We start from the raw sequence: 15,877 nt of genomic DNA on the forward strand, positions 1-15,877 counted from the left end.
TTTGAAATAAATAAACATAAACAAATGCAACACACATATGCTCAAACAAATGTACACCCGCGAACAGTCACGTTTAAATCCTTGGTCTGTGGTCCCTACAAGAAAAGTGCATTGTATAGGACAGTTCTAATCTCACTGGTCTTAAGGCCCCCAAGGTGCCCCCATTATAGGGACCCAGTATCTCTGTCACCGTCACCTGGAAAACTCTAAGGTTTGTCGTAGTATTTTGGGCTAGAGTAACCGGTTATCACCTTGAGTGTGATTTTCGACAAGGCTCGCAGGCTCCAAGGCCAAACTTGGGCCAGTCGTACGTCAACCACTCCCTATGCTTATTACCCTCATGCCCCCGGGTGTAGGGGGAACTGTTGTGTGCAAAGGATTGTGTATAATTTTATTCAAACAGGTGCAGAATTTAAACAAGCAAACAAATATTAAAGCCAAACAAATAAAACAAATAAAATAAAGGGGAAAATATTTAAATTATTATTTTTATTTTATTAACTTCATCAATTAAATGGGCCTGACCCTCTTTAAACGTCCCTAGTGGAGTCGCCATCTGTCGCAATTCGAAAATTTTTGATCTCGCGACCTATGGTTTAGACATCCTTTTAAAGATCTCATCAATTAGGGAATGCCCGGACACCAGACTAATCCCTAATTAATGGTTTTGAAAATAGGTTCATGGAGTCGCCACCAATGTTTTACTCAAAATATTGGAAAAAGAAAAGGTTTTTTTAAAAGTTCAATAATGACCTTGATAACCAGAATTGGGTTCGGGGGTCGGTTACGTGTAGGGAAGATATTAAGCACCCCTACAACGCCCTTAATCGGTACCCTATGATGAAGTTAGCATTATAAACAATAATAATATAAATATTAAATTCCCTTTTATTAATGACTATTTACATGCTTGAAATTTAAATTATACAATTGACCCTAAAATGTCTACATGATTGCTTTTATTATAATAATGTTTATCAAATATAAGAAATAAAAGGGAGAGAAGAAGATTGACTGAAATACCTCTTGAATGAGCTCTATTGAATCTTCAAATATGGAGATTTTAGGTGCTTTGTGGCAACCTTTCACACTACAATAAGCCTCACAAAACTCAAGAAATACAATAAGAGAGAGAGAGAGAAATTTCGAGCTCTAAAGAGTTTTGGACGAAATTTGAGATCTTTGAGAACTGTACCCGAGATTTCTATCTATAGGCATCATATGTGGGCCGGAATGGCCCGTTCTGAATTCAGAACGGCCCGTTCTGGATCCGAACGTTATGTCTTAATTTTGCACCCTAGAATGACCCATTTTGAAATCAGAACGGTCCATTCAGGAAACCAGAACGGTCCGTTCTGAAATGAGAATGGCCCGTTCCGGGTACAAATTAACACTAAACTCCCTTCCTAGAATGGCCCGTTCCAAACTAGGTTTGTTAGGTCTTTTAACCTTTTGGAACGGCCCGTTCTAGTTTAGGAATGGCCCATTTCAGACCAAGTTTTTAGGCCCTTTGATTGGTTTGGAACATCCCGTTCTGGTCTGGAACGGCCCGTTCCAACCTACAATTGTTAGGCCTTTTAGGAGTCTCGGAAATGCCCGTTTCAATTCAAGAACGGCCCATTCCGGACTTGGGAACGACCCGTTCTGATTTTGGAACGGCCCGTTCCAGGTCACTAAAAATAGTTGATTAGGACTTTTGGGCCCTCTGATGTCTTATCTTGTTGTTTGTATGCCCCCGAACGAAATTAGGTGTCTACAGGGGGCAAAAATGTCTGCTTACCATGAATTTGCTAAGCTAATTGTTCTCTTATACCTATGTCAACTATATCTAAATGAGCATTTACACCATCCTTTGTCTTCCCATGAATTTTTAGAAGTGCTTCAATAACATTATCACAAACATTTTCCCCCAGGTATGAAATATATACAATGTCTAACATCTATACAATGTTTGACATCAAGTATCTTCCAATATGGTAGATAAAAAAGTAACAACATTTTCTTCCATATGTATTTATCAATTGGTTGTTTTTCATTCTTCCCAATCACCACAATTAAATTCTTCACCCATTCATAAACTTGGTTACCAGTTGAGGGTGTTGGAGCTACTTCATTTTTCTAAAGACCATTAAATGCTTTCTTTAATCCGTGTCAATGATGATTACAACTAAGAAATCTTTGATGTCTTAGGTAAACTAGTTTTCTTTTATAATACAATTGATGGTGACATGTGCCATTTTCACATATAGGGCAAGCTTTGTGTACCTTAACATTGTAATCATTTAAGTTGTCATAAGTAGGAAAGTCATTGATTGTGCAAAACAACATGACACACAGCTTAAAAGTTTTGCCAAAAAAACCATCAAACACATCAACTGCTTCCTCCCACAACATCCTCAAATTCTCAACCAAGGGTCTTAGATAAACACGACTATCATTTTCTAGTTGTCTTGTACTCAAAATCATCATACATACCATCACATATTTACACTTCATGCACAACCATGAAGGTAAGTTGTAAATAACTACCAATATAGGCCATGAACCATGTTTACTGCTTAGGTTACCATATGAATTCATCCTATTTGTAGCAAGTCTAAGCCTAAGGTTTTTTGGATTTATCTCATCATTTCCTGGTTGTCTTGGACCTAAAATTATCATAAATAACATCATATATTTAATCTTCATGCACAACCATGGAGGTAAATTGTGAATCACTATCAATATAGGCCATGAACTATGTTTATTATTTAGGTTTCCATATGGATTTATCCCATTTGTAGCAAATTCAAGCCTAAGGTTTTTTGGATCATTGCCGAAATATGGAAACATCTAATCTATTTTTTTTCATTGCAAAGAATTAATTAGATGCTTCAGTTGTCCATTTTTCTTTCATCCATTTGCATGTCACCTAATGTTTTTGGTATCATGGACATTAGCAAATAAATGCTTCAACCTTGGAAAAATAGGAAGATACCATAATATCTTCGTAGAAGGACCTTTGCTCACCCCACTTTTAGAGTCACTTTCCTTTAGTTTGTATCGTATCGTGATACCCCACACTGTAGACACTCATGTAAGCTATCAAACTATTTTTTGTACAAAGTGCAATTGTTGGGACATGAATGAATTTTTTTTTACACTCCATACCCATCAGACATTATCTTTTTTTGCATTATAAGTATGTGTTGGCAACGTGTTACCTTCGGGAAGCATGTTACTCAACAACTCAAGTAATTATGTGAAATTTTTATCAATCTATCCTTTTTTATTTTAAGATTGATCAATATTAACATGATAGACAATCGTGAAAAACTAGCACAATCTGGATACAATGGTTTCTTAGCATTAGTGCACAAACTATCATGCAAATGTGTGTGTTTGAAAGAATCAGGCCCAACATCACAAATCATGTTCTCTAATCGATCATCGATCTTTAAATAGACTTGTTCTTTTGTGTTTGATGAGCTTCTATGCATGGCATGTCTAATAATTCACCACACCATGTTTATACTATGTAGTTTTTTAGAAACCCATCATACAAAACATGTATAATGTCTATTGGTTGACTTTGCAAATTGAAACAATTTACACAAGGACAGTATAACCTTCCATTACTATCTATAATATTCCTTTGTGCAAACTAAAGAAACTTTTCCACTCCATTCTCATATTCAACACTTATGCGTAAACATTTCATCCAGAAAGATAATTATTTATACTTGATTAATACCTAAAGGTAAAGTCTTATAAATTAAATTTGACAAAGTTTTGATAGTATTTTGCATTGGTCTCTAAGTACACAAAATGAAATTGATGACATCAATTTCACCACAATTAAGCATGTACCCTGAGAACAACAAGAAATATAGTCAATTGAAATCTTATCAAATTTAAAATGAGACTTAACCTCTCTCTCTCTCTCTCTCTCTATCTCTCTCTCTCTCTCTTTCTATATATATATCACTACAAGAAAAAATAGAGTTAACGTGGGTTATTTTTGGCATTACCCGCGGTTAAAACCTCCGGAAAATGCATTTCCTGCAGTTGTGATTTTCGCCGGGAAAGCATCCGTGGCAAGCGATTTACCAGCGGTTTTTAACAACCCCCGGAAATGCATAGAATACCCGCGGTTTTGAAACCCTCGTTAACGACATAGTCTACCAGGGGTTGTAAACCCCCGTTAACACCATCATCAATTTTGACTGTTAATTTACTACGGGCTTTAAACCCCCGTTAATGTTGGCACATAACCTGCTGTTTATATAATTCCATAATTTATCAGGGGTTGTGAACCCTCGTTAATGCCACACTATATTTTTAATATCTTGTTTGTATTTGTAATTTTTAAATCCCTGTAGCTTATAAATGGTTTTTAACCATGTATAATATTTCAATCTATATATAAATTTTGAAATGCACAAGTTATATAAATATTAAAAAATAAAATGAACAAACAATCCACAAATTTAATATATTAATAAGCAAATGTACATAAACAAGTCATCCAAAAAAATTCCTAACAAGCAACATCCATAGTTTAGTAACATTCAAAATGACTTTTTAAGAAGTAATAAAAACATATCCAACAAAATATTGATTTTCCTAAAACAAAAAGGTCAACATCTTTCCCTAACAAATATATCCCTATTTTCTATCTTGAGAATTTGTTGGAGAATGATTAGGGACATTAATTGGTTGTGCACTTCCTTGGTCAGATACCTATAATTAAATATAAAACTTAGTTAGAAATATAAAGTATATTTTAAAATATTTATAAAATTAATTCAAATTTAAAATATTACCGGTGAAGATTGAAATACAGGCAAGTCAGGAAGCCTTTGCCTTGATAATTCTGTGCAAAAAAATTCATCATTGTCTCAAATCTTTTATTTTGTTCCTCTATTTTCTGATTTTGTTCAGCCATTTGTGATTTCAATTCAATAACCTGTTTCAAAAGAAAAATCAACACAAATAAAAACATAAGTAGAAATGAAAATCATACCAATATTAAACGTGACATTTTATTTGTTTTCTTCAAAACTTTAAACCACAATAATGTTTTAATTATACAGATAGTTGACAACATGAAAAAAAGTCTCATAAATTCCAACAAGATCACCAAAGTATACCTAAAATATTACAAACTTTGTTAAAATTGACTTCAAATTAGATCTACAATGAAAAATTCTTATTATACAAATATTACCTTTTTAGGAATCAAAAGAAGCTAAAGCACAACTTGGGAACAATAAATTAGGTGATTATCAAGGAGCACAACACAATCAATGATGTTTATCTAGATATTATTTCAAGAAGAAAGACAAATATGAAATTAGAAAGCAAGAATTATAGAATGGGACATAAAACTAATCTTTATTTTAATGAATAACATCTAATTAGTTAATGATAAATGATTTATGCAAGTAGGTACCATTCAATATTCTAATTTTTTGAGATCCAAAGAAGCTAAAACAACAATTTAAAGGAGTTAAAACCTAACATTGAAATTCTAAAGGAAATTGTAGCATACTACTAACCTCATTTTGTAACTCTCTACAAGAAGGAGAAAATGAGGATATCCCACTATATGAGCGTACAGTGTGTCCAAACACACGGGATGGGCAAGGTCCTAATCCTAATCCTCGAACACGTCCACAATGTTCTTGACTTCCTAAAGTTTGAGCTAAGGAATCTTGACTTGATATGTCTTTTGAAATGCTTCCACTCAATTCATATGATTCAATTTTTTCCTACATAAAACACAAAGAAACATGTTAAGTTAACCTCAAAAAAATATTGAGCATTTTTAGCATTAATATAGTTGAACTTACTCCAATTTCTTTGGCTTCATCATTCACGAATTCCCCATTAGCATGTTTATGTGTTGCTATCCATATTTCTCCCCTACTAACTTTGCGGCCACACTCTAATTCCTACAAAATCCAAAAAAAAACAAGAATTATATTTAAAAAAGAGAAAGTATTATTTCATTATTAAAAATTAAGAAGCATATGCTTACCATCTTTTGCTTCTTGCGTGCAATGCTCATGGAACCACCTGTGTGGGGAATTGTTTGCTTTTTTCTATTCTCTTTATTTTTTTGGGCTTTTTCCTAATATTTGACATAAAAACAATTTGTAAATACAAGTAAAAATCAAACATAAATTAAAATTTAATTTTACCTTAGTTTTTGAATCTAAACGATAGTCTACAAAAGATGCCCATTGATCTTTATTTAATCCTTCTGGGACCATTGCAATCAATTGATCTCTATTATGAGTTCCATCATCCCTTTGTTGCCACAATTCTTAACGATGCTCTCTCTATTTTATGTTAAGTGATTTGAAGATATAAGCCACGTGAAGATCATGCTCAACTTCAAACTTAGCCTTCAAAGTATGCGACGATCAAAGTTAGAGACAATTTGTAGCACAATTGAATATATAATGTAAGTAAAATGCATAACCACTTACTTGAATGATGTCCTTAAGTACATTTTGCTTGTAGTCTTTAGGAATCTTCTTCCAACTAGTATAACTGATAGGGAATACATCAGAGTCTCTTGCAAGGTGACCTAAGAACCTATTTAACAATGCTCCACTATCTGCAATTGCTTGGTCTTCATCATTCCATTCTACAACAACCCTTTCATTAGAAGGCAACGACCAAACATCATTCACCGTAAGTGACTTTGTGTTCTTTGTGCCTTGGTCATCTAACAAATTATCAAATATGTTAAAAAAAATTAATTTAATGGTATATTTTTATTTATTGACCCAATTGATTGAATAAATGTTGCTAAACTAGGTCATACAATAATCTTGTAAAATGCTTACCAATCACATCAACTGTCTAGGCTCTCTTACGAGCTATAGGTTGCGATTTTTGAATTTCAATGTTTTCATTTGCTTCCACTTCACTATCAAAGTCAGACTCTGGTTCATTACTAAGTATAGGCTGAGAACCAAATGGTGATGCAAGTGAAGGTTGAGAATCAGGCTTAGAAGCATGTGTCGGTTGACTATGAGATTGAGGTGGATGTGTAGGATGAGAATCAAATTGAGATTCAGGTGGAGGTGGCAGATTTAGTTGAGGTGCAGAGTTAGTTTTGTTGGTGGAAAATAACCTCAACTTTAAGGTTCCTGTAAAGCCATGAGAATAATAAAAGTTAAGAATCATATCACATGCAATTAATGTAACTGAATATTGAAAACTAAATTAAAATGTGACGTGAGATATCTTACGAGGTTGACATGTCGGGGAAGGTAATGTTCTACATTGATGTACAAGTGGGGGTGGAGGTTCAATACTAGGTTGTGGATGATGTGCATGCAACAAAGGTGTTGAGTTATTTTTTTTTCAATGTGTTAGGCTTCTTTAAGGTTCCTAACAACCAATAAATATTATAAATAAAATATTAAGGTGTTGTATTTAAATGGAAGTTTTTAAAATATTAATAATTAGTAAGGAAACCTACTTGTGTGAAGTGTGGAGGAAGGGACTGATCATGTAACGGATAAATCCAAAGTTAACCAGCATGGTGATCCAACTATGTTCCGTCAAAAGAAAAGGCAGCTGGCTGGTGAAGCAGCTACTGATTCAGCCACTAAACTGGCGCAGTTTGGTACAGTAGGAGGCTTGGATGATGTGCATGCACAGCATGTTGGTGCAGCAGGAGCTGGACTGTCTCCACCGAATGGAACAGCTCATACTGCACATGCACTGTTTAAAGGGACTTCTAATTCCAATGCTGGACAGCAAGGGCGTGAACTAGCTAGTTGGTGCTTCTCCAGCTCAATCATGCGATGATGCCACAAGTAACCAAGCTGCTGATGTAGCTGTTGTTGCAACCTCAAAGAACGTCCTGGTCAAGGCTAATCAATTAAACATATTATCTCTTTCAAATCAATTATCTTTCCATTCATTTTTCTTTCCGAGTTTACTACTTTTCTTTAACTTTTTTAATTGCTTTCTTTTTTTACCTATCCTTAAATTTTTTTTTTCAATTTCACCTACCAATCAAATGCTTTCTATGAGTAATTGGAGGACCCACGATTAGTTAAAAGGCATATTTCCCTTTTTGACAGTTGGATCACATGATCTAATGCTTAAAATTTAGAATTGTGTTGGAGAATTTAGACTAGTTTAGTAGCTAGGAGCCAAGAGAAAATATTCTGAGAGGACAATATGCAGCATCACCATGTTTTAGTGAAAACAGAATTGAAAATGACAAGCTTAACAATATTGGTAACAAACACTGTATCAAAAGTGTTTACAACAGCTCACACACTTTGCTCAACCAACCAAGCTAGACCCCTTAGATTTCAATTGCTCATTTAAGTTTTAATGAGAAAAATGGTGAACACAAAAAAAAAAGTATATATTTCTTCAATTTATATTGACCTATCAATAATGGAGAGAATTGTTTAACACGTTTTATAAATGAATAATTTGCTAACTTCCAAGGCAAGATAAATGAATAATTAACTCATAATTTTAATAAAAGCTTAAAGTTGTGCCTTGAGATTGGGGACTCTACTGTATTTTTTTATCTCCCACTCTCTCTCTCACTACTGTTGAAAGGTTTTGGGGTTCTGAGTTTTTTTCGGTTCCTTCTCTTTCTCACGTTTGTGAATGCTGATAGGTTCACCAATTTCTGAGTTTCGAACAACAAGTGCAAAACCATCTCCTGAGAAACACAGGTTCAAAACTCACTGTCCAATTTCAGCAACCCGGTGCACAAAGGTACTACAAACTGATACTAGCGAATTGGCTTGCAGTTCCCTGATGAAATGTGTGAACTCTGTTTCTATGCACACAATACGTGTTTAACCGATCCAAATGGATCAACATCGTGTGATCCATGTGGCCTACCCCATCTAGTGTGATAAGGCCTTTTGTTGTTTGTATTGTCACTACCCACAATTATATATCAAACTCTTAAGAAAGCGAGTTTGAGCATAACTCAAAACCGGTTTCTAAATTGAGGATTACCCTTACAAACCAACGTATACATATAACTAACCAACAAATCGAGAACGCTGAAAAGAACAACATCTAAGCAACACATATATCATACTCAAAAAAGTAAAAACTAAAGCATAGGGTTTGCTGATGAAGTAATACCTGCTGCACTAATAATGCAAAACACTTTCACATTCCACTCTCACAAAGTTTGGCAATTAACAGTATTGTCACATCCCCCTGTTTCTTCCTTGTACATGAATGTGCTCCCCTGTTTGAATACCAAACAAGTATAACAGGGCTAAAATATAAATTAAAACTTGGAGACTTTGGTTTCTTTTTATAAAATTAGTAAAAAAAAAAAGATACATATATTATTGCCACCCAACTTCACACACTAAGTCTGAAACCATATTGGTAAAGAATCTCTTAGCTAAAAATATAGATTCTTTTTGTTTTCGCATTTTAATGACATTAAAATATTTGAGTATGTCTAAAAAAGAATGATGTACGTAAAAATGGAGCAACAAAGGGCACCAACTATTACCTTCTATGTTGCATCTCCAGCAAAGCAAACAAAGGTACTCTCGTTTGTTGTACCGTGAATTAGGATCGTTCACCAGCTAGGTCAAAATGGAGCAACAAAAGATTATGAAACTGAAAGTGAAAATAATCCGAAAAAACCCCAAATGAACAACGATCAGGGAATTTTTCCAATATTAAATCTCAAGAGTGTGAGTGGAAAACATACCTTGTTCGGTGCTATAGAAATCGCAGGCAGTCGGAGAACGTCGAAGAGCGTCGGAGAGGGAGGCTAGGTCATTTGCATTTTTCTGATGAAGGAGTGTTCTTAGTTACAAAGCCTTACGGTCTTCAAATGATAAAAGATGAGCGGAAAACATACCTTGTTCGGTGCTATAGAAATCACAGGCAGTTGGAGAGCGTCGAGGGAGGCTAGGTCATTTGCATTTTTCTGATGAAGGAGTGTTCTTAGTTACAAAGCCTTACGTTTTCGTGAGAGAGGGAAACCAAAAGATAAGTGAGAGGGAAATGAAAAAAAAAAATTATCATTACAAAAATAAAAAAATTAAAAAAACAATATATTATTAAAATATACCAACGGTTTTAAATTTTAACCCCTGTAACTTAATAATACTTAACAAGGGTTATTGAAACCCCAGTTAATTACTTATGTTCCCGAGGGTTAGCATAACCCTCATTAAAAAACCCAGTTAAATACATATTTTTTGGTAGTGTATATATATATATATATTAATCAACTATAAAAATGTATATCTTTCCATACTGTCCAAACGAACAATTCAAAATTCAATACAATGATTATATATTAATTATATTCAATCTCAAAATTCAACACATTGTATCACAAGGCTTGAGTACCAAAGCACAAGAACAAACTTGAGAGCAAGACAATGGTTCAACATTTTTGCTCGTGTTGGCTATTGGACGCGAATAAGAGTGTTCGTCTTAGTCATGGTGGTCACTAGAACCATCAAAAGTGTCAATTGAAGGAAACGTTAGAACAATAAATAGTAAGAACGTGTACAAGTTCATCAGAGAGAAAGAAGAAGAGTAAATAGTGAGAATACGAATGGGTCCATGCCCTCTTGTGTCCTAATAACAAAACATTTTATGGTGGGTGACGATTTATCCGTCATAGAATGTCAACTTTCTATGATGGATAAGTCAACACTCGTCATAGAATGATTGGAATTGTGACACCAATTCTACCCAGACAAATAATGTAATTAAATGAGGACGAAATTCAATTAAAAACTTGCAGGTAAAATAGGTTCACATATAATCTGCCGCTAAACCTCCAATCAAATTAAAACAAAATTATGAAACATAAGATTTGCAATTGTATCTAAACAAGAAGGAAAAATTAAATGAAAATGAATTATAAATTCCTACACTAATCCCATTGCCCCGATGTCATATTATCAGAGCAAACCCATCACTTCAACTCTCAGACCCCATTACGTACACAATTACTTAAAACAAACATAAAGTACACGGGTGAGAAAAAGAAACATTCACATGTACGATACAAGGAAAGAACTCAACTCAAACATAGAACCAACCCTTATGAAATTCATAGTAGAAACCAATCACAATAATATTATCATTTCACATATCCATCAACTAGTATCATCATACAACTCATGCGTAATGCTCATGTTCATGTCAATGCATATGCAATGCAATCTTCTAAGAAGCATCAACTTAAAATGGCACACAATGGACAAACTTTGTCAATCGATCTCCTCAGGTACCGCCACACATGGCCACACTATTTACACCACTTATGATTGGTGTCACAAAGTTAATCACCAGTTATGGTTAGTGTATAAATATTGCATCCCACACTGTTTACATCACTTATGACTGGTGTTACACTGTTAATCACCACTTATGACTAGTGTATAAGGATACATCCCCTTTGAATCACTATACTTATGGCTAGAGTAAATGTGTATGCAACGTACACCAATGCTCATGCCATGTCACCTCATACTTTCATCCTTTCTATCAATGCCAATGCGCACAATTGATAATAATAAGCCACATTCAGCCACACTCGTACATCAATTCATCCAAACACACACCATCCATACTTAATCGTACCATAGCCATCTATGAACACCACACAACTCACAATCATCATCAAACACATCAATACACATAGCACATATATAAATTGTGTCGGGCTTCACCAAGTTGTGCCCGACTTTAAGCCAATATAGAGGGTACATATATAGTTTTACACCTGGAGAAATTATAATTTTGCCCGACGCTAAGAAGCCACAAAGAGAACTAGGTCTCTCTCCTACCCGGCACCAGGAATTCACACCCGGCACTAAGGAGCCACAAAAGCACCACCACATTATCATGCCCGACGTGATTCTATCTGGGCTTCGTATTCATCAATATGAATGTAAGCCTGACACTAACGCATTTTCCAGAAAATGCAGTACGAACAGAACATCCCCAAGAGATCATAATCAAACATGGATGCATCCTTTTTCAATCCAATTGGTTAGAAACATTTATTTTTACACAAAAACACATTATGTAACATCAATTCATGGATTCACATATTGATTAACAAGATCCTAATTATTTAAGAACCTAACCCATCGAGACATTCCAGTGAATTCAATTAACTGTCAAATCTTCAATTTTACCATTTCATATAATAAACATGTTCACAAGTTAATATAGAACCTAATTAAATTGTCAATTTCAACTTTAGGGATTTCTCCCACTGCCCATTCTCTCTTATAATCCCACATATGAAATACTCATTTTCCCTCGTACCTTATTATGTTGATCTAAAACAATTGATGCAGTTTTGGGATGATTTGAATACTTCTCCTTAGAGTTCCTTCCTTCTCCTCCTTCTCTCTCTCTTAATTCTTCCAGAATGCCAAAATGAGACAGATTTCTACTCTGCCTAATCCTTTCTCATAAATTCACTGAACCAGGTCAACCTGCCCCATTTTCCCTTCTCTCATTAAATTAAATAAATAAATATAATAAATAATTTTCCATGTATAAAAATAAGAATAATAATTCTCAACGTAGAAAATAACACTTTAATAATAATATTATTAAAAAATAGGACGTTATAGGAATAAAAGACTAATTAACACATTATTCTATGATGATTATTGACTTATCTACCATAAAAAGAAATTTTTATGAAAAGTAAATTAACACCTTTCATATAATATTTTAACATATGTACAAATATGTCATCACACTACTTTCTATGTCGTGTGGATAACACTTGACATTGAAAGTTTATCAAGAAATATATATTTTTCACTAGAGTGAGATATGTCACGAGTATGCGACATGTCACTATAAAAAATTCATAAAATAAAGACTGGTATAGGGTTTACATTTATTAGAACACTATAGTATCTAATTTTAAAACTCCTTTAGAGATTGAATATTTTTGTTCCTAATTTTGTCTGTATAGTCATTGAAAAATACGAATCTAATTAAAGGCTACATTATCGGTGGCTAATGAACTAAAAAAATATTTATTTATTTGGATACAAGTTTTTCAGTCTATGACTAAAATGCTATTAGAGGCATAGTTTTCGGTAACCATTTGCAAACTTAAGACACATATTTTAGTCTCAAGATGCAATAAAATTAGAGACAAAGTTTTTAGATTCTAACTTCTTGCAACAAGAGACTAATTTTTGAGCATTGTTAACTTGCTTTGTATAGCATGCTTTTAATGTCTAATTGCACACATTAGAGATCAGTTTATCAGTCTCAAATAGAAATATTAAAGACTAACTTTTAGTCACTATTAATTTATTAGGTACCAAAAAAATTGGTCTCTAATTGGAATAGTCTAGAGACAAAATTCTAGTATTAACGGAATTTAGAGATTAAAAATTGAAAATAATTTTAAAGAATAGTTCAATGATCTCTAATTAATATATAGTTGTAAATTATTAAAATAATATTATAAATACTTTATAAATAACTAGTATTTCTTTAAAATTATTATTCTATTAAATTATATAAAAAATAATATTAAAAATATTTTATAAATAACTAGTGTTTTTTTAAAGAATTATTATTCCTATTTTACGTCCACTAGTTTTTATCATTATTTTATCTTTATTTTATGAATCAACTCTATATATTAAATACAAATCTTTATGTTGTGTAAGAGATTTTTTTAATATTTTTCTTTGATAAGAAGAGTTTTTAGAGACTTTTTAACTTCTTATCTAATTTAGTATTTATTTATCATAATTATTTATAAATTAAATTTTAATATTTTAAAATAAATTATCAATAAATAAAATAATATTATACTATAATATAATTTATTTATCATAAATTTAAAATATAATTTATATTTAAAAACATCTATTTATATAAATTTTAAATATAATTTATATATTTAAATATAATGTTCATTCACATATATAATTTATTATAAATTTTAGTTATATATAATAAATATTTAATTTATATATTGCACATATTAAAATAGTAGTATACTTTATCACCAAAAGTTATTTATACTTCATTATTCATGTGGACCCGTGAGTTCAATCTGAAAGTTATATCTACTTTCAGTATTCTTCTAAATCCACCCATTATTATTATTATTATTATTATTATTATTATTTAATATATTAAATTAAAATTATAATAATTATCTTGAATCAGAACATATAAGGTGTCGTTCTTCAATAAAAATTTATTAAATTTTATAATTTATAATTTTTATTTAGTTTTTAAATTAAATTTATCCCAAAATATAAAATATAATTTATATGTTTAAAATATCTATTTGTATAAATTTTAAATATGTTAAAATATCACATATATTTATATACATAATTTATTATAAATTTTAATTATATATAATAAATATTTAGATTGTGTATTGAACATAATAAAAATACTAGTATTTAAAAAATAAGTTATTCAGAAATAATAATTATTTCTTTTACCATAATATAATTTGTATGCCTGATGATTACTTTTAGTATTTATAATATTAGTAGCATAACCTAGTAATATATAAAATTTAAAATACTAACATTAAAAACAATAAATAAAATTTAAATATATTAACGTCTTAGTTAACCCGCAAAATATGAGTAACACTTTGAGAGTCAAATACACTCTAGTTAAATATGACAACTAAATTCGAACCCGCAAGTATTTTTTCAACCTTAACTTGATTTTGATGGAAAAAATTCACTTTTATCATGTACGAATTTTCTTCGACTTTAAAAATCTAAATTCCAAGTCCTAAACACACATATATAATACAATATACAATACACACATAAAAATATAAGATATAAATTAATTATTTTAATAATTAAATAATTTGAAATTATTGTAATAATTAAGTAACAAACTTCAAATTATACATTTAATTAAATTTTATACTTCAGGAATTATTTAAATAGTTTTTTATCACTTTAGAGACTATTTAAAAGAAAAAGTAATATTTTCAATAACGGTTTATTCTTTTCTAAATCTATTCAATTGAGAAATTGGGCAAAATTCTTCTCTTGGAAATTCCATCTAATATAATAGAAATTGTTGATAGCAAAACACTTTAAAGCTTATGCATAATCTATAACAAATAGGTCAGACCAAGAATTAGCTTACGTCAACACCCTCTTAACCAATTACAATAGAAACTCTTTAAATTAATAATGTCAGGACTGGAGAAATTTATTAATTTAGAGAGTTATTAATTTATTGATAAATTAATAATTATTAATTTAAAGAGGATGACAACGAAGATGATACAACGAAGATGATACAGTGTCTTTAGAGTCTGTTACGCGAAAGGAAGCACTTAAGGCGTCGAACACTTTTCACAACTTTATGATACAATACAAAAATACAACACCTGAGCTATTGGATGCAATAAGAAAAGTTAGAGATGAGCTCCAAATAACTTGAACTTTAAAGAAAAACAGATAACTATTGAATCATATTTCAATAGAGTGTAATATATTTTTTTTCAGTTTCTATGAATTATTAATTTATGATTTTCTTGGGACCGAAAATTATAAAAGGATCTCCCGAAAAATTATTATCTTATTATTTTATCGAGTTTTTCAATTTTTTACATTGGCCCAAGTCGAGACCGGACAAATTTATTATTTTAGAGAGTTTATTAATTTACCGAGTATTAATTTAAAGTGTGACACCCTTACTACCCCAACACATATATTGTAATAATATAAACTAAGAAAATCAAATTTTCAAAATAGGTAAAAGGGTTCACATGAAACCTTTAGAAACATTCTTCAATATCCAAAATATTCTGAAAGTGAAACTTGGAAAATAAAACGTAAGAGGTTACAAAATATTTTCAAAA

General features: G+C 31.6%; 1 protein-coding gene across 4 annotated transcripts; it reads right to left on the reverse strand.

The window, feature by feature from the left end:
* Window positions 1-2,075: 2,075 nt before the first annotated feature.
* LOC109794140 (uncharacterized) lies at window positions 2,076-15,134 on the reverse strand. 4 transcript variants are annotated; one of them, XM_083072236.1, is made up of 11 exons: window positions 12,310-15,134; window positions 9,719-9,970; window positions 9,515-9,590; window positions 9,130-9,238; window positions 6,840-7,867; window positions 6,477-6,718; window positions 6,023-6,392; window positions 5,835-5,936; window positions 5,541-5,753; window positions 4,806-4,948; window positions 2,076-4,722 (listed from the first exon to the last, which is right to left on the reverse strand). In XM_083072236.1, the coding sequence occupies exons 7-11, from the start codon at window positions 6,050-6,052 to the stop codon at window positions 4,620-4,622; spliced, it is 591 nt and encodes a 196-aa protein (XP_082928362.1). In that variant the 5' UTR covers window positions 6,053-6,392; window positions 6,477-6,718; window positions 6,840-7,867; window positions 9,130-9,238; window positions 9,515-9,590; window positions 9,719-9,970; window positions 12,310-15,134; the 3' UTR covers window positions 2,076-4,619. The 4 variants fall into 4 exon arrangements, with proteins under 4 accessions (XP_082928362.1, XP_082928364.1, XP_082928363.1 ...); XM_083072238.1 differs by having other exon boundaries at window positions 9,515-9,970; XM_083072237.1 differs by having other exon boundaries at window positions 6,023-6,718; window positions 9,130-9,970.
* Between the last annotated feature and the right edge of the window lie 743 nt (window positions 15,135-15,877).

The sequence above is a fragment of the Cajanus cajan genome, chromosome 4, assembly GCF_000230855.2.
Source record: "Cajanus cajan strain Asha chromosome 4, NIPB_CcT2T_4, whole genome shotgun sequence".
Lineage (NCBI taxonomy): Eukaryota > Viridiplantae > Streptophyta > Magnoliopsida > Fabales > Fabaceae > Cajanus > Cajanus cajan.